Below are 20,899 nucleotides of genomic sequence, written 5' to 3'. Positions count from 1 at the left end.
GACAGTTCATCTGTGAAAAAATCCGGTTCCTCTGACTCCTCCTAGTGCTCCTAATGGCATTAGCAAGAAACCACAGGGCCTGAACCAAAACAACCAATCAGAGCCAAGAAAGATAGTTGACTCTTGAGTCTCATTCCTGGGGCGTCAAATACAAATGCTTTGGGACCAAATCAACTAACTTTAAGCATCCAACACAAAGCGTCTTTATATCTTTCTTGGCTCTGATTGGTTCTTTTCCTCCAGGCACATTGGATTCTCACAAGCGCCATTAGGAACACTAGAATGAGCCAGAGGAACCTGATTCTTTCACAGATTATCTGTCTCATGTTCTACTTTCAAGACAGTGAACATTTCAGCAAATCTTATTTTCATAAAAGTTACCTACTGCAGCTTTAATACATTTTAGGTTAATTTAGTTAGTATACCATAGGGATTATGTAAAGAGTTTGTTCAAACGTTTGCATTACAGAAACAGATTATGTTTCTGAATTTGAGGTATAGGAGCACGTCAGTGTACAATGTTTTCCCTTTTGATCTCTTTGGGATCAGACAGAGGTTGAATGACTGTCACTGTGCACATTATCGGTGTTGGCTAGATTACTGATACTGTGTGTCACATCCTGATATTGAGTTATGTCTAGTGCTTGTACGGTGAATACATTTGCTACTCATCAAAGAGACCTCTCTCATGTCTTTACTAATGTGATCTAAAGAATGAGGCGTGTCATGTCAGGGGTGGAACAGCTTCTCGAGGAGCACTTGCAGGTTGCATCTCTACCCCACCAAAATTTGATTTGATTTTGAAATGCTACATGACTTCAGATGTTTATTTTGATTATTCAATTCATATTTGAAATTTCTTCTAAAACTCACTATATAACATGTATACTGTAAAAAAAGATTTTGAAACTCAGTTTCAAGGAACAAAGTTCAATATGATTTAACATTAAAAATAAGGTTTGTAAATTTTGTTTTATAATAACTATGTTCAAATGACAATGTGAAACCAATGCTGAAAGGGGTCACTCACATGAACCTACAGAGAATTATCAGCTGAGTTTTATAGTAAGTTTCAGCTCAGTTTAGCTGCCCGGCTGCAACTTTACTGTTGGGGACCGCTCCCACCGCGTCATTTTCAGCCACACCAGGCAGCTGCTTTCAGAGAAGAAGCTCTCTGAGAAAGATCTCAGAAAACACACTGTACGCTCCCTGCTCAGCAGCAACCAGCAGACAGACACAGTTAGACACTAGCTGCTGAACGTTGTGGAGCATTTAGCAGCTAAAGAGCCTGATATTTCCCTCAGGAGTTAGACACCACAAACAGAGCCAAACAAGAGTGAATATTGGACTTACACAGATGACTCCAAAAATCAGTAATTGCAGTCTGCCTTTGAGCTGATTACTTCAACTTTTCATTTCTGCTAATTTACTGTATGCTAGAGTAGTTTATTCATGTATTAATAATAAATGTACACATTCACATTGAGTGTTTACTCATGTTGCTTTAACTCTAAGCAATGTCAAGTTCAATCACTTATTATGTATAAAAACTGCTTGTATCAGCTATTGCGTTAGCGAGCGCTACATTCAGACCAGGATCAGACACATGTGGCTTGATTGATGTTAAAAGACTGTTTGAAATACATACCTATCTTCATCATCAAAAGACTATAACAAATTACTGTAGAAAAACTGGCTTTTTGGAGAATCTCAACCCAGCAAGCTAACGTTTGACCTTCTAAACAGCATTTTTTGATAATATGAACTGCCATTCTGATGGGCATTTGGTCAACTCATATTAATTTATGATTATGAACCAGACAATTTAAGTTGACTTGCAACTGACAGTAATTTAAAGGTCCAGTGTGTAACATTTAGGATGATCTATTGTCAGAAATGGAATATAATATTCATAGGTATGTTTTCATTAGTGTATAATTACCTGAATATAGCAATCATTGCGTTTTTGTTACCTTAGAATGAGCCATTTTCATCTACAGGGAGAGGGTCCTCTTCTACAGAGTCCACAATGTTGAACCACCATGTTTCTACAGTAGTACAGATTATAAGAAATTTTGCAGCCACCATAATTTCTCCTACAAATGAGCTTGGAAGGCTGAGCTGTATTCAAATGATTGCATCTGCAACTTCACCACTTATTGGCAGTAAATCCTACACACTGATCCTTTAATGATATTTTATGGTATTTTACAATGTATAGAGCTGTCTGTAGCGTAAACCAGGATTAAATGGTCAATTCCACAAGTAAATCAATAAATTAACAGAACTTTCTTTCTTTGTAATGAGCCACACCTGAAGATCCTACGTCTTAACAACTTGTATTTCATGTTTATGCCAGATAATGAAAGTTTATACAGTGTCTGTTACCATGCCTTCTCATCAAAATCAAACAACCACAAATTACGATTCCAGACAGCACTTTTACCACTCATAGCACCTCATCAGACATAGCTGGATGTCAATATGCCCCCAATTAGAACTCTTGTTCTTTGAGTGGTGTTTTTGTTGGAAGTATTATGGAGCAGAGACGAAGCATTGTGCTAAAGGTCTAAATCCCTAATGCGTTTTTGTATATTCTGCCTCTCTCCCTACCAGATGCAACGTGGACAGCAAAGTATCACGAGTGGCGTGGCTCAACCGCACCACCATTCTATTTGCGGGAAGTGAGAAGTGGTCCCTGGACCCTCGCGTCATCCTGATGGAAAACACAGCAGTCACAGAGTACAGCATTAAGATCCAAAACGTTGACGTCCACGACGAGGGGCCCTATGTCTGCTCCATCCTCACGAACAAGAAACCAAAATCCACAAAAGTGCATCTCATCGTTCAAGGTAAGACCTCACCTGCCCCTTCAGTTCTTGTGTTCAGCTACAACAAATAAGCACAGGTGTCAAACAAGATCAGGGCTGGAACAGTGCTGTGTGTTGGAGAATTGTAAACCCAAGTTGTCTTAGACCAGTGCAAGTCTTCAGTCAAATCAAATAAACGTCCCCTCCTCTGTTTTAGGACAGCGTGATAAGATGGAATTTAGCAAGCATTAGACCTGGTGATGAAACCGGGATTCAATCTCGATTTAATTTCAGATTGGTGATAGATATTGATTTAGGGCACAGTACGTTGAAAAATGTCCCGGCTCCGTTTCATTGCAAAGTCCTACTAATTCAACTGTCAGTGCTAAGACTTTTGTTATCTCTTATGATGAAATCCATTTCCTTCACAGTGAGTTTCCACAAACAATTAGTGCCACAAGCCCGGAGCCTGCGTTTGAGGTTTAGATCATGTAGCTGGATTAAATTAAATATATAATTATATAATTAAAACTTAGATGAAGTACAACTATCAGAAAAGAATACAAGAAAAGACTGCTGGCAAATGCTGACTGGACACAGATCGCAGCATTTGAGATTTTGACATGAAATCTTGATTTCTTTGAGAATAATTTTTTTTAAATACACTTTCATTAAATAATAATTAACAGTGACTATTTTTCACACGGTATAATTAGTGATGATATCTCATTAACTCTCAATTGATGCCAAGAAACATCAGACCATGGTTTTTATCCAACAAGAGACGAGCATATTTTTGGACAGATGAGGAACGCACAGCTTTTATTATACTTTCCCATGGATTTTATCCGTCCTTTCTCCCGACCTTGAATAACCCCGACACTCAAAACCAAAACCAAAAGCAGCCACAAGACCTGCAAAACCCATGAAGCTGGGCTTTGATACACCAACAAAACACCGGTGGTGCTGCTTTGTGTTGGCACACCAAAGGAGGCATGCACCTGCCCGAGTGATCAGTACACATGTGAGTTCAACAGCGTCTGTCAAACCACAAACAGGCTCCTGCCACAGCTCTCCATGTGAAGTAGGACTGTCATTTTCCAGAAATTGATTAATCATTAAAGAGATTACACAAAGTGAAGGTTTTTTCCTTCATAATAGCATTTTGAAGCTACTGCTCCAAGTCAATAACGGCAGATTATGATAAAAATATAAAATAATGCTTTCATGTAAAATTGTGGTGCTCCAACTCCCTTTTGTCAATATTCAACAAAGGAGAGACAAGTTCAAAATATTAAATAGCTGTTACCAGTAGACATATAATAGGTTACACCAATCTCTTCACAGCAGACTTCAGTCTTGCTGATTTCATTTAGGACAATAGTCATATCTCATGATCGGGGTGTTTGTTCACTGTTTGTGGTGTTTCATGTGTTTGTGAGTGTCCAAGGCAAAGTTGGGAGGGTTACTTTAAAAATGCATTCCAATACAATTACAAATTATCGGTTAAAAATTTAGAAACTTAATCCAAGTATCATAATATTAGAGTAAAACAACTATATTAATTTTAATTACCTTGATGAAATAATATAAATTACGACAAGGGGAAAAGAAAAAACGAAGACGACTTTTACAGAAGTGTATTTTTTTCTGTGACTTAACGGAATACAGTTAGCATTTTATTGTATCCTAATTACATAATGTTGTTCCATGTATTACGTTTCTCCCCAAGAATTCCATTCACCATTCATCTGCTGAAAGTGGAAAGTTTCTCTGTGCTCATTGAACATCTGATTTTAAGGGGCGGGGCCTACCAGCATGATCTGTGACATCACCAATAGTTAGGAAGTCCATCCTGGTCCAGTATCAACTTGTACAGTGTGATGTAGAAACTTGAAGCCATCAGTGCACATCCACTGAGAATGGACTTTACAGTGCAGTAGGAGACATCTTGTGTCCAACAGAAACATTTTAGAAATGAACATTTGAATATTCAGAGTTTCTCTACTCTGGAAGTTTTAATGAGGTAGAAGGAGGAGATGACTTTTTGTGGATTTTAATGTGTGACTATTTGTCTTAACAAATGTCTGGAGGGGATAATATATTTGATGGAAACATTATTAATGCAGATTAACCAATAATTGTTTAATCATTGGCATCAATAATTATATAGACACCCAGATAAAATTATATATATAATGTACTGTAAAAATAATGTGGAAAAGATGGAATGGTTATGACAATATATTTTAGGTGTTGCTAATACAAATGAGAAAGCCAGCAGTTAAATCTAATTCTCTGCTTTCTCATGTTTTGGGATTAAAATCTCCTTCAGATGATGTCCTCAGGCAGGGAAAACATTTTAAGAAATGTAAGAAAAGCTTTTTTTCAGTGCAACTAAAGACTTCCATCCTGCCTTCTGTGTTGTACTTGTGTACAGCTTGTTTAATGCATATTGATAGCTGCCATGTAGTGAAGTAGACTGACATTTATGTAGGCTGTTGGGCTGTTTATTTGGGTAGAGGGACAGTCATGCTGCTTTGCCCTGATTACTCACATGCCAGTTGCCAACATGATAAAATCAGTTTTAACATAAAATCGCTGTCACTTGTTGAACTTTGTGAGAGTTTTTTGTTGCGGGATCATTTCGTAGGAAGGGGGATTTATGTTGCACCCCCCGGAGTGAGAAAATGAATGAATACAGTACAGTACAGCCACCTCTATGGCAAAGACAGATCAGGAAGTCCATGGGGGATGTTAGTGGCGCCTTTGGTCCCCACAGGCGCTCTCCTCTCTAGCACCTCAGAAATGGAGATTGGTGTTGAACCTGTACACAGAGAAGGACTCTGGAGGCTAACATCAATCAGCCCAGTGACCTTGTCAACTGATACCCTCAGGAATATAGGGCATCTGCTTCCATGGTGACTGCACACAGGGAGTGGACTGACTGCAGTTAAGCCACACTGCAAGAAAAGAATAATATCTTAGAGTGCTTTGTAATGCATTGCGTACGATTCCAAGGACTAGAAGTGGCAGAAAAGGAGCCAAGGACCCCGGCTCAACATCAAGTGGTAGTTACACTCTGATCCCAACTTTAAGGACTTCAGCTCTGCTTCTTTAATGAGCAAAGGGCCTCACTGTGTGCCTCTTATTAACTCCCTGAAACACCCCAGCAAGAGCACAGTCCTAAGAGTAAGTTTATCTCGAGTTAGGACACTTACACTATAGAAATAGTGAGAAAAGAGGTAGTCCTGCTTTGGCATATGCAGTTATTGATTTACAGCCAGCGATGGAAAGAGTACTGAAAGTCTGTACTCAAGTAGAAGTGCTGTTAATAAAATATTACTCAGCTACAAGTACTGGTGTTAAGTATTCTTGTCAAACCCTACTGTATTAGTAACCATTGTATTGAATGCATTATCAGCAGCAGACATTCAGTGGAAAAGGTAGATCCATGTAGAAAATACTTCCAACAAACATTTCTCTGATAATAAAAGGTACTCAAACTAAACAAATACACAGATAAGTACTGAAAATGTAATCAGTTTGACTTTCTCCTAGGACTGTACCCAACAGACAGATTTGATAATTCATTCCTTTTTTTCAGTGTGTACAATGACTAAGCCAAAACACAAAAATGCAGGCATTGAACTCGGGGTCTTCTCGACCGATGATTCTAATCATCGACTTGCCGTGTCTCTGTCTTCAGTCCCTAAATTACTCTATTTTTGTTTTCATTGGTATGTTTTCTTGCAAGATTTGCTTGCACCATGTGGAAAAAGACGCCTAAGCTACTCAGTAGTAAATTATGATTTTAAAAGTAAAAAGGTACATTACATAGTGTAATGCATACTTGAGAGTAAAGTTACAGGCTTGAATTGAAAAAAATGACTTAATCACAGTAACATGAGTAGTTGTAATTTTTATTATAACTTATAACTGCCACATTTGGTCTCAGGTCTAGCTGTTCACTGAGTTCAGTCTCACTTTAAATACATGGAGTGAAATAGGTGTCTTCATATTGCTTTTAGATAAAACAGCTCAATTGTAGTAAATAAATAAATTGCATGAAGCCTGAACATATATATCTTCATAGCTAGAGGTTGATTCAGGCTTGCAGTTGCTGTGACACCAGTTCAGGAATAAAATGTTTTATTTTTTACAATTGTTGCTCGAAATAACCCTCAAGATGTCAGCAGCACAAGTTAACAACTTAACCCAGCAGACAAACAAATTTTTGGTTGTCATTTTATTTTTGCCCCCTGCCTTTTCGCACCTCAGCTGGCCTGTAACAAACTGAACATGTCCCCCCCTCCCTCCGCCGCGTGCTGGTTCAAACTCTCAGCACAGCGAGCGCACACAATGTTCTCCCCATGCAGTCTGCTCTATCGGGCTGTAATGCTTTGCATGAGGAGGAACAGATCAGGCGACTGGAGGGAGAGCCAGCATTTAGCCTTCAGTTGAAGATTTCTCCCAACCTTGGTACCAGTTACTATTCAAGACAGCTGTTCTTTGACCACTGTTTAGTGCACTAGCAGTGGTTTGCACTTTTGCCTTAGAACAGAAAGAGCTGTTCTTGTGTCAGATCTCCCACAGTCTAATCACATGCAGTCCAGGTAGTCCTTGTGGAATGTGGAGGTGAAAAAAAGGTGTCTGCAACTCTCAGAAGGTGTTGACATTAGAAGGCGAGCTCCAACTCACCATGACCCATAATGCTAGTGAGGAAATGATTTAATGAAAAATTACCTACAGATTTAGCTATTAGCTAGATATTTTTGCTTAATTTTCCAGAATATTGCACATTCTAGAACTTCTGTCATGCAAAAAAGTTTCTAGGCTGCACCAGAGATGGCTGAGCCACTGTGGCTACTTCTCCAGGTATGCATGCTTCAAAATGTTTAAGTCCCATCTATTCAACCCTAAGGCTATGAAGGTGCCCTGCCTACAGCATGGCCCAAAGATCAATTGTTCCAATAGGCACTTCTACTTGGTTATTTTTCTAAACCAAGACAACTGCAGGCTGTATTAAAACAAATACAATAACATTTGTACATTGTCATACAAGCCAGTGCAGATAATTAACATCCGCCCAGTTAGTATTTGTCATTTGTGATATGTTTGTTCCAGTTAAACCTTCCATAGTCATGAGCCCAAACATATTTGTATTTGACATGAAGTCAAACCCTGAAACAGACTAATTAATTAAAAAATGTATTATGTATGTGTAAGACGTATGGGCTGAGTTTAGTGTGAACCCAAAGCTCAGTGTGTGCCCCTCCAGTTTACTCTGACATTTAGGTCTCTTTTTGTGGCAGAATCTAACAAGTGCAAGCAGTATATGTTGGTATTTACTTGTTATTTAAATGTGCATTGCCTTATTTTTTTTCTCCTTGTAACATTTGGATCACTCGCAGGCAAAATAATAGTGTGATGTAGGAGATATTGAAAGTCCAGCTGCAGATCTGTAATGCTGACTATTGTGCATTGCAATCTGAATCTTCAAGAAATCAATATTATTTTCCTTTTTAGAGAAGCTGCTCTGGAATCTGCTGCCAATGTCAGCTTAGACACTGACTGGCAGACATTTTTAAAGATGTACAGACGTATTAGATATTGCGGTTTACTGAAAGGAATTGCCTCACTCCTCCGATGAGTATTTCACTTGTAACCTTTTTGCAAATAGTGAGCTGCACCTATAAGAGCCAAAAAAAGGTGCTCTTGGCGACGCCCTGACTGACCACAGGAATGAATATACAGGAAATGTAATATGCGCATTCAAGGTTATATATATAAGATTTAAGTAGACAGCTATAATTGCTATGTATAGATACAATGGAGTCATGGTGTCCTGTGCATAGAATGACATTACAGTCCCTCTGCCTGTGTTGTTATTGCAGCCGCTTTGTGGTTTGTTTACGAAGCCTGGCTGCACATGCATGTTAGTGCATGTCAGTCCCTCCGAGTACAACTGAACAGCTGGAAAGACAACAATATTTCAGTTATATGCAAGGTAAAATTACATTTTTTGTCAATGGAGCGAAGCCGATATTTCGGCCGTTTCTGATTAAACAAAAGGTCGATCTCTGCAGGAATGCTTTCCATAATGTTGTCAGACACCATGTGTCACAGAATAACAATCTGAGCCAGAGTCAGTGGGAACAACAACTTTTAGTGGACAAACTTTGACAAGCGTGTTTGTCCCCAAAGATTAGCTAAAGTTACGCTGCAGCCGTAGCAGCCTGTTTCACAGCTATTTTCTCATCTAAAGGTTTTTTCGACCAAACCTGCATTGGTGATTTTTGGAAAGACTAATAAAAACAGTTTTGAAAAAAAATATTTAGTCTATGTCCAGTTTGAAGTGTGTTTACAATTATCTGTTGGTAAAATTTAATTTATATATTGGTTTTGTCACTGGAGTCTGGTCGGCTATACGTGCATTCATCTGATTCCGAATTTCAGCCTTTTAGGGTGAAAACTGTGGCCGCCAGTGGGTGGGGATATGTTTGTGGACTGACTGTTCGACCAACCAACTGACAGACAGACAGACAGACAGACAGACCAACCTATAGAGCTGCTGGTTGCAGCTAAAAGACTGGTGACTTGTCTTGGTTCAACACTGTACACTGTAGCTCAGTCCATTCAATCAATCAGTCATGACACAGCAAAAAATATTCAACTTTTGCTCATTTAGCAGAGCTTCTGCCAACACCCACAAAATGATTTCAGTGCCATGTTAAGGAGTTAGAGGTTTTATGAATAATAATGACAGATGACAAATGTAATTAATCCAAATTACAAACAGTCATGGCAATAAATGATGATGAAGTTATGGATATGTGAAATAAATAATGCTTAGATGGAACAACTTTATGTTTAGCAGCATGGTTACACTGTAGCCTATATAAAGAAACACTCCCCCTCCCACTTTAGCTGCTCTGGGAAAACACTGTCGCTGGTGCCAATCTTGATCTTGCTCCTTTAGTCAATATCAATCAGTGGAGACAGGTGAAATTAGTTCTTGAGCAATTTGGCCCTGGACACAGACTGGGGTATTACCCAGGTGTCATTTACACTGTTTAATTTCATTTACCTTAACCCTTGTTCAAATCATCATTCAAATCTTGTTCTGATCATGTTTATCAGCGGTATCTCTTTTTAGCAATAGGAGTAATATGACTTGAATAACATTGATATGGGACCAATACGGTCTCATGTCACCATTGCACCAGCTTCACATTAACAACACATCCTCCATTTGTCTCAACACTAATTTCCCTTTATCTTTGCTTATTTTTAACCTTGTGCAGAAGCATGAATCAAGGACAAGGTCTCAAAATACCCACAACGATATTTGATACAAGTAATTAAGCTCTTTTTTTTTTTTAATCAAATAAGGATACATACAGTACAGACATATTTTAAATGTACTATATTGTATATTAGTGGTCCCCAACCTGGGGGTAGGGACCCCAGCTTGGGGTTGCCAAAGCTTTACAGGGGGTCGCGATTCCTTGTTCATTTTAAGGCATATAGGACACCTTTTAAAAGTAAACACAGTAAGTAAAAAAAGGTATGCAGCTATAACAACCAACAGATCTAATAGAATTAGCATCAGGGAGAAGTATTAAAAATTACATAATTCAGACAGAGAATTGTGTAAAAGGTTAATAAAAATATCAGAAAAATTCATCTCTAGTCAATATTCATGGGAAATAATCTTCTCAAAATTCATCCAAATTGCTAATTTTCCACAAAATACACAATAAATAATCAGTGGGTTTGGGGGAAAAAAGTATTGACACAACAGATCAATCCAGATTGTTTTCTTCTGTGATTCAGTTCACCTACATGCACAGTACGTGTAGCTGCTATCTATGATCCTGAAGTGGATAAACAGTATTTATTTAACCAGCCCTATCTCCAGAGGAGGTAAATGTAAACTAGATTCAACTTGAAAATGCATTTTTTAAAGGAAAAGTTAGTCCATGAAAAGCTTCCATTCCATCATTCGCACACACAAAAATACAGTATTATCCAAGGTGGTCATATGTTTGTATTTGTCAAAGATATGGACAGTGCAGGAGATTACAGACTGCTACCCAAGTAAGTCTGTCTGGGTGCTTTTATTTTGAAAATCGGGCCTATTTCAAAGCTCTCGGTAAGCCCCTGTTACCCATTATTCTCAAAGTTCAGCCATCTTCTTTAAGTTCCCTCAGCCATGCTACAATCTACAGGCTGAAGAAGCTGCACACACAGGCGGGGGCCCTGAAGCGGTGGGTCAGTCAGTGGAAACTCACAATAGACACTCACAGTACTTCTACAAACCACTATGTGGAAATGTTCAGTGTCAACCCCTAGAGGTGAACTGAGTAGTAATATGATGGAGTAGAAGAGGCACTCAGTCTTTGCAAAGGAGTTAACACTGACAAGATCAACATTAATGCTCTGGTGTGTGTGGCACTTCTCTCTGTAGTCAGTGTATAGAGGAGAGGTCTAATCAGTCAAGTGAAAACACCTGTGTGCTTTGTTCTTTTGGGCTTCATTAACATTTTGCAGAAGACAGAAAGAGGAGAGGCGGGAGGTGGCATCACTGAGGACTGTGGCCTGTTTTCACAGCTGGAATCAGAAGTTTCTGTCTGCTTCAAAGTTATTGCATGAAAAGCTGTAAGAAAGAAGGAAGGGAAGAAAAAAAGATACACAAACACAAAGAGATGAAAGGCAGTCATATTAACGGTGAGAGTGCTAGTCAGCAGCAGCAGTTACAGAGGTATCTAACTCACTCATGGCCATCTGAACTCGTCAGGGAGTTGGAATTTGATGATATGATTGATGACTTCTCTTTAAAGAAGGCCAAAAGACAGACGGTGGTTTAGGTAGGATATTGGTTACTGCCATTTTGTTCTGTGTGTTGCTGTGGCTGTCTACTAGCTAAAGGTTGTTATTAACATTATTCAGGTGTATGTTTTGATTAAGTTCAATAGTATTGTATGCTGTGCTGTATGTGTATAGCAAAACCAAGAACCTTAGATATTGTTATTAATTTATATTTTGAATACATATTACATTCTGGTGGGGGTTTCCTGGCTCTGTACTTTAGCGAGAAATTCTCTTTTCCAACAAGGCAGTTTAAGTACTGGTTCGGAGCCGATTCCTCATCTTGAACTACTTTTTGACAGCGCTTCAACAGCCACAAAAATGGCTCTTGGCCAGGGCATGTATTTATAGATTAGGGAAATTACAATATGGCCAAGTGCAATATGCATCTCAAGAAGCTGCAACTTTAACTGTTGTGGTTATAAAGAGAGGCTCTGGTCTACTGGTTCACCAGATCCAAATAAATTCCATATTTGTTTGGCAAAGACACATTTTTTTTTTTCTTTTTCAGTGAAAATTTTATTTGTGATGGAAAAATTATAATTCCCTCACTAATCACAAATCCTATTGCAATATCTGTCAACAATAATCGCAATATTATGTTTTTTAGAAGGTTCTTAAGTTGAACCAAGTCTGTAATAGCACCAGCCCAGAACTAGCATTAGGCTCATCTTGGTTTAAAAGGGGGATAATATGTGAGATAGAGAGAAGTGTTGTGACGTCACCCATAGGTTTGTGGAGTACCTTTTTGAAGCCTCGAGCCTCGACAGTTAGACGGAGCAAGCAGAGGTGACGTACTGCAAGTTGAGCTGCTCTCAATTGTTGAGGAAAGGCCATCACAATAGGTATCAAAGCATTGCTAGTATCATTAGTACCATCTGCATTGAGCTGCCCAAAGCTACCGTGTGACATGTCCAGCTTGGAGAGGACAAAATGGCTGACATTAAAAATGGTTCCATGAGAGGAGCTTACCATTAAAACGAAATAGATGTCAAGGGAAAACTCTGTCCTGTGGTTGAATTCCATGAGGTATCGAGTTAAAAATCCTCATGATGACACCGCCAGTTAATTTAGAGGGAAATCAAACACATTTCACTCTGCTGAATTGCTAGGATTTGCATATTTATCATGAAAACGAAAATAAATGAAGAATGTAAACAAATACCAATTCTTTTCATACACTACTGGAATGCCTCCATTAAATATGCAAAGATTAAAATGTGTGCATCTACCATTACATGATATTAAAAAAAAGCAACTAAATCACTGCCTGTGTGTTTACTTCTTTAGGAATATCCTTTACTTGTCTAAAGAGAATCTTACAGCAACATCACCATACAGTGCTGATGAAATGAAACTACTATTTTTTTTCCATTGGTGGTGGTTTAATTCCATGGAATTTATGGAATGGATTTTTTCACTAACATTTATCTCACACTTCACCTTCTTTATAGCTCCAATACCTAATGTCACACAGTAGTAGAAATTAATTCAGCCTGACAATTTCCTTGAAGTTCTGTATATATGTAAACACACAGTATGCTCATGACTTCTTGCAATGTGAATTGATACACTCCCCTTTCATCTTCACACAGTCAGTATTTAAATTAATGTACAAGTAGTGCAATACAAGATGTTGACAGGTGCACATAAATATATATTTAAAATAAAAAATGTAGAAACAGTCACCAGGTCACATGTTACAAAGATAACTCACATTGTGGACAATAGACTGTGTCCACCTCTATGCCAATGTCTAGTATATTCCTTGCTCATGTTTAACACATGACAGTTGTATGAAATCCCTCTGAAGAAACAGAGGACTAGTGGCACCCAGCCCCAGGAGTAACAGTGACAGGGGTGTGTGCAGTCTGGGTTCCAGCAGTTGACAAGGAAGAATCACTTTGGTGAAAGAAACTCAAATACTTTGTTGGGCTCTAGCTGTAGGGAAACGTGTGTCAACTGCTACTTTCACAAGAAATACCATTATGGCGTGGACTGTAAGAAGTGGTGACAGTGCACACGTCTGTGGGCCATTGAAGGCAGCTTTGCATGTAGCATGCTGAGACATCAGGAAGACATCCTTTGTATCCGTCTGTGCAAAGCTTTAATACTTGGAATATTTGCCAGTGGGTATAGTCTCGCGAGCTCCACCTAATTTCCCTAAGGGGAATTCCCAGTAGACCAGTAGGTAAATCCTTCCATTTGATTATTTAAGTAGAATATCCAACTAGTTTATAACTGGTAAGAACTTGCTAATACTTGAAACACGTCTTAAGAGGTTTTAAGAATATCCCACAATGGGAATTTAAGGACCTATATATAACCTGAACTTTTATCAACCTGTAAGGTTTTGGTGGTAGGTTATGCCTCATTGTTTTATGTCATTGAAAAGCGATGCCAGAAAAGACAGCATTTGTATGTGCTGTTTGGTAGGAGAGGTAGAATGTGGGATGGACAAGGGGTGCTAATATTGTTTATGGATTGGATTACATGTAATGAATTTTCTATATGAGTATCATCATACATTCATGGAAGGGCCCCATTTGCAGTAGGAGGTGCACAGGATGGAGCAGAGAGTGAACAGTGGTTCTCCTTTCATTCCGTCAAACCAGCCCGCTGCTTGATTTTCTCCTGACTCAGGTGGACAACAAACTGCAGGGTGCACCACATTAATTTCAGATTTCGATAGCTGATGCCAGAGGCATTATGTTTTCGGGTTTTCCGTCTGTCCGTCCATCCATCTGGTTCTTGTGAACGTGATATCTCTGAAACAGCTCGAGCAAATCTTTTCAAATTTGGCACAAATTCATAAGAATTTGGTGGTCAAAAATGACCTCATAAAACACATTTTCAATGTCAGTTTACTCAATGATAAGGCTTCCTTAAGGAAAAGGTTGGGAACTTCCATTTAGGTTCAGGTTTTTTCTTTAAGAGAAAGTAGAATACAGCCATTTATTATTTTGCCTCACTACGCTGATACTAAAGATAACCTGTTACTGTCATTACATAGTTTTGAAAAAAACCTACACTAACATTACTCCCCTATGCTCCCCAACACTGTGCAAATGATCTACAGCCCACACAATCAAATGCATAACAAGGCAGCAAAAGACGTTTGATATTCTGAATTAGAAAGCTTCTCTACATTGAATCGCACTTTATTTCATTACCTAGGTAAACACACATCTTGCTTCATTAAAGCAATGTGGCCCCTGTAATCCAGCTCATGAACTGCACCCCTGTGACAGTACCTGGAACTTTAATTTAGCAGCACCTCCTGAGCAGTGCCAGAATTTCATTGAAAATGTGACACTGCTTCGAATACCAGGACAAGCCGTTCTTGCTCTCTGTCTGCTCTGTACAGTCAAACCAGCACACTGCTTGATTCTGTCCTGACTTGGCGGACAGGTGACGAAACTGATGGAGAACAAACTGAAATACAAAATAATGTCTTCCTACTGGACAGATATGATTTTGAAAATACGATGCTAAGCTAATGTGACGTGGCTCCAAAACACTGTGGAAATGATCTACCATTTACATATTTGCATAATAAGTATATGTATATTGAAACATACTTTTTTTTCAGTGCTTAGCCTTACATAAGTCCTGCTTTATTAAAGCTGTGCTGCTTCTGCAAATCAGCTGTTGCATTCCACCCCCTGAGAACTGGAACTTAACTTTAGCATCACCTCATGAGTAGTGCCCAAATGTAGTTTCAGGTACACATCCCCAAAGCAGGCAGACAGTGAGAACAAAGCAGAACCTGTGACTACGGCCGACCTACTCCAATGTAATATAATGCAAATTCCCCATTATAAATATAGCCAGACAATTGAAAAATCACCTCTGTCTGCTAGACTGCAGTAAAATAAAATTGACATAGACTACTTCTATAATGTGGAAGAGATCCCTTTATTTGTGAATCTGTCGAACATTGAAATAAAGTCGCTGAAATCCTCACGCTGCTCATTTTTCCTGCTTCTAACATCAACTTTGAGGACAAAATGTTAACTTGCTGCGTAATATATCTCTATAGCACTGATAGAGGCCATGATAACCAGATAATCAGTGTTATTAACTTCACCTATCAGTGTGCATGTTGTGTTATGGCTGTTTGTTGTATCCTGGTCAAGAATTGACTGCAATAATTTTAACTGATGTAAGCTGAATCCCACAGAAACTATAGGCACATTGAATGGTAGATCTCCTAGTAGTGATGTGGGGTAAATGAATCAAATTGGAATTTAAGAAAAGTCAGTCCGAAAGACCCAGATTCTTAAACGTCCAGTGTGCATTTAGGAAGACCTATTGTCGGAAATAACATACGTACGTTACTCAAATTAATTTATGTATGTTACTTAAAAGTAATCATTTACTTTTGGTGTCACTCGGGACATAAACACAGGCCCCTGGGATGAAGTCCTTTGTGTGTTTTAGCCATCCATCTACCTCTAGGAATCAATTTAACCTCAGTACATGCTGACTGATATTTAACATTCAAAGAATGTGACACCATGTTTGGAATCCTCATGCATTCAGATTGTAACATTCAAACTCCAGTTTTAGTGTATCAGCACTTTGGCTTTGTTCATGTAAAGTTTGGGCGCAAAGACAGTGGCCTTGGAATACACATTATTATGCACTGCACGTACAGTACAGTGGTTGTACAGTTTGATACCCTCTTAGTGTCCCAATGCCCTGAATCGTAATCAGAATTCACAGGATGAACTCTTTATATAATAGAATAGAGTGCTCAAAGAAACAAGGCTGCATGCTTGAGGAACTTGTCATGACTTTGGATTAAAGAGAGTTGTTTTCTTAAAGGTTATACACCGATCAGCTGTAACATTGTGACCATCGGGGCACCCTGGTGGTAATTATGTTATGCAGCCCCATACCAACAAACTGTGATGCACTGTGTGTTCGGACACCTGTCTATCAGAACCAGCATTAACTTTTTTTAAAGTTTGAGGTACAGTAGCTTGTCTGTTGGCTCTGACCACACAGGCCTGCCTTCAATCCCCATGTGCATCAATGAACCTTTGGCCAACCATAACCCTGTCTCCGGTTCACGTTGCACTAGAGCACCAGCATCTCAAACCAAACTGGACAGAAATAAAAAAAAAATCTTAGTCTTTCCAACAATGATCAACGCTGGCTTGGTCAAAATAAATCTGATATTTCCTATCATATTTGCAAAATGGGTTGCAATGGCTGCCATGTGAGGTTAGCTCCAGTGACTTAAATGGGCAGTACTAATAGGTACTAAGTACTGGCACTTCTGATTCTGTCCACATGAGTACCTTTACTTCTTACTGCATGCCACCACCTCCTGGTAAGTCTAGGTATGCACCCCTAAACACCTACGTGCAAAAACGCACACTACTCTGCCTCTGATTGGCTAGTGTTCATTGCCTGCATTAGTTTGATTGGTTAGGTTTAGAGCCATATAGATATGGTTACAGTCAGATGCAGAAACTAGACATTTGACACTTATTATATTTCATAGGTGGCAGGAGGCTGAGGTCCTAGACTTTTTAAATAAGCCAATGTACATGGCTTCCAATGCAAATTAAGATGAAGGCGGTAGTGAATGGAGACAGTGTTAATCTGTTTAGCCTTCTCAGCAGTACTGCCACACATTTGCCAACATGGCCTCTGCATGGCTAGTGCGTCACACATTTGCTCCAGTGGGGAGTCCTTTGAGACACATGTCCATTTGAGGGCATCCGTTTGAGAAACTTTGACGACGTACGACATCTCCTGAACAGAATGCCAGTGCACCGTGATATGTTAGAATGCAGTTAGAGTAATTTAATTCTATTATAAAATACCCTAAACGGACTACAGGATTATCCTCTTTAGTTTCGTCAAGTGTAATGATGTGGCTCTGTGTTTTTCTGATTAGGGCCCAAGCCTTTCTCTGCCATAAAGAGAAGAAAAGAAAAAAAAAAAAGCATTGGTCCTTTCAATTCAATGCACACTGGTCTAATAAGCTTCAGGGCTCATTATAGAGTAGAGAGAGGCTTCTCGCTTTCTCGCAAAATACAAGTAATGAGGCATTTGAAATATTCCACAACATTAGGATAACTGAAATTGGAGAATAAGCCCTATAAGCTTTGCTTGTGTAACACATTTAAAAGTGCTCCTTCTTCCCCAAGGCTGGCAGGGATTTCACTTTGAATGTCTCACCTACTGAGCTCGGTGTCTGTTTGGCCTGGGCAGCACTGTTTTCATTTTCCTGTGTTGTACAATGGCCGCGTTCACATGATGAACACATGTAGAGATGTTGAACTGGCTCCTTGGCTTTCATTCAAATAATTTCTTTGATGTTTTATATTCAACAGCACTGTGTGTGCTATTAATTCTATGCTCTGAGACATTTTTACATCCCATCCTGCCGTTTCTATTACCCTGAGGCCTAATTTTGGGATATGTTAGCATCTTAATGACTCCACCTGATTTTACTGAGATGTTTTCATTAGATGAAAGAGCGTCAAAACTGAACAATGATACATTCATGCAGTCAGTCTGTTTAGTCTTAAAAGTAAGCCCTGTTTGAGCTGATGGGGCCCATTGCTAAGGAGATTATCTCCTGTTTTTGAGGCGTGAAGCGGCTTAGCCATACACCCCTCTGGACAGGAAGCTAGTCCATTGCAGGGGCTCAGCCCACATCTATCTTTTGAACAGAAACTGCCAAGTAGAGAAGCACTGGCTCCTTTTTTAAAAATGCTTCAGTATGACTGAACTAAAAGTATCCCAGCATTAGCACAGACCCTGATCAGGCTATGGTGATCTACCTCAGTCGCCTTTTTAAACTGGGTACACCCAGCTACATTTTGGGGCTTCTTTCAGGGCCGGACCTAGCACATTCAGTGTCCTAGGCGAGCCAAGGTTCCCACTCTTTTTAATCTCTCTTTTTTTTCAATTTTCAGCATCTTTCCAAGATATTTTCCAGGCGTTGTTCACGGCAACACAGAACAGCACTTGGTCATTAATGGTAATGTAATTTACCAGTAGGTAGGGCTGGGATGATGTACAATATCGCGATAACTTATCGTGGTGAATTTCCATTACTGGGATAATAAAGTCTAGCTCTCCAGCATACAGTCCTATATTGATTTCCTGATTTTTTATTACTATCACATCCCCCGTCATAAAAACAGCATTCCGATCTGAAAACTGAAAAACAGAATTAGTAAAGCAGGAGTACAATCTATAATGAAACGTTCAAAATAGTTTGAAAATACAATTACTACCCCCCAGAACTATTATCTACTATGTTTACAACATAGCTCACAGCTCACTTAGATGACTGTTATACATAAAAAAAAAAAAAACCCCAACCAATTAGGCATAACATCCTATTTTACACTGTTCAACCTGACCTATTAAATAAATTGCATGACTGCAAAAAGGAGGATTGTTAAGACAGGGTAAAAAAAAACTTGAGATGAAAAAACACAAGATAAGGCATCAGCAACAAGGTTAGAAGTGTCTTTTATATGACAAATATCTAACTGGTAGGACTGCAAAAACAAAGCCCATCTCAACAACTGTTGATTTGGATTTTGCAGTGATCTCAGAAAAGTCAGTGGACTGTGATCTGTATACACACAGCAAATTTAACACCCTCAGAGTTAAAATTAACACTTTCCCAGGGTTTATATGGGAACCACTGGTAAAGTGTTAAATTAACACTTTTGAATTGGTTTATTAACACTATGGCAGTGTTATCCAACAAACTCTTATAGTGTAAAATATGAACACTACAATGTATGACGAGAACACCATGTTGATGTTCAACGTTCACCCATTAGAGACACAATCAAGTAACACTTGGTGGTGTTAAATGTACACTTAAGTAGTGTTTCCTTTGCTACTGACACAGGGTATATTGTACACAGGGGTTAACAATAATCACTCCTAAAAGTACTGCAACAAAAAATATTTTATTTGTCCTTTAACAAGGGTTTCAAATGAATTTTAAACAAAAATGGCACGTAAAACAACCCTGTACAGTGACATTGTACAATAGTGCCCAAAACATGAGGTATAGCTCTGTAGTTTTCCCTATACAATGCAGCTGTCTGTCACAATATAAAAAAATGAGTCTGAACCATAAGACTTTTGGACATCAAAGGGCTTAAAGTGTCTCAAATCATGAGGTGTAATAACTGAAACATTATGCATGTTGTCAACAACACGAAAAGCATGAAAATGCTCCACAAATATAGTCTCCATTTCTGATACCAAAAAAAAGACTTCATTTCTCAGAAAAATGCAAATAATCTTCATGAACACTGACATATCATTAACATCAGTGCAAACAACAAGACCAGTGTGATATTCAATACCATTATGTTTAACCCAAGTTGTCTCATGTATGTCACTTGACATATCAATCTGAAAATGCTCTGAAATCAAATCACTGTTTTCAACATCAGTCAGTATTTTCGATTTGACAGGCCCAGACTCAATACCATTGGCAGACAATGATTCCCAATGATAGGCAACAGCTATTTGGTGTTTCTTTGCAAGGGACTTGGTTATGTTCTTGAAGTTTTTTAAGCTGGACTTAAAGAATTTGTGTTTTGTCTCATACCTCATACTCCAAACATGTACTAAAGGACCAATTTGGCATATACATTCAGGATTGATTATGGATCATGAAGTGGATAATTTGGTATCAAATTATTTTGAGGATACAAATCGGTGAATAATCTATGGTGCTCTTCAATAAGATGTTTTAAAAATATAGTCATACCCTCCGTAATACATGGGGAAAACACAATGTTAACAATATGTAACAACAGTAACAACAAATGCCAGCGTGTGTCAGCTTCTGGCACATCTCCAAATATTAACGGCAGGTTACGAATAAGGCATAATGTTTGACTGGCATTCAGCCCAATACTATTGCCAGTAGAAAAACATGTTTATGTGTGTTGGACGATTCTTTTTATCCATGAAGCCATAGTTGAATGCATATACACGTTGGAGAATGTTTTCATTAGAAATAAAATTCTGTTTCAAATATTCAAACAACTTAATCTCATGTGTCTCTCATCTCCTGTGCTACTCCTTCTAAGATATCATGCATTATATCAAAAACAAATTTATCAGATACATTGAAATATGTTAAGGAATAAAGGAGTATACTATTGCGTTTGATTCCAAAACAAGAATTTTCCCTTGGATTCTCAACA

The 20,899-nt window shown here is 38.7% G+C and overlaps 1 protein-coding gene across 3 annotated transcripts in view; it reads left to right on the top strand.

The window, feature by feature from the left end:
• opcml (opioid binding protein/cell adhesion molecule-like) overlaps positions 1 to 20,899 on the top strand; it is a 337,114-nt gene that overhangs the window by 228,821 nt on the left and 87,394 nt on the right. For all 3 annotated transcript variants that reach the window (XM_051401624.1, XM_051401623.1, XM_051401622.1), the window contains one exon: positions 2,617 to 2,852. In XM_051401624.1, coding sequence (XP_051257584.1) covers positions 2,617 to 2,852 — 236 coding nt within the window. The remainder of the gene's footprint in view (positions 1 to 2,616; positions 2,853 to 20,899) is intronic.

The sequence above is a fragment of the Dicentrarchus labrax genome, unplaced genomic scaffold (assembly GCF_905237075.1).
Source record: "Dicentrarchus labrax unplaced genomic scaffold, dlabrax2021, whole genome shotgun sequence".
NCBI classification, from domain to species: Eukaryota; Metazoa; Chordata; class Actinopteri; family Moronidae; genus Dicentrarchus; species Dicentrarchus labrax.
This window is presented reverse-complemented; position numbering and strand designations above follow the sequence as displayed.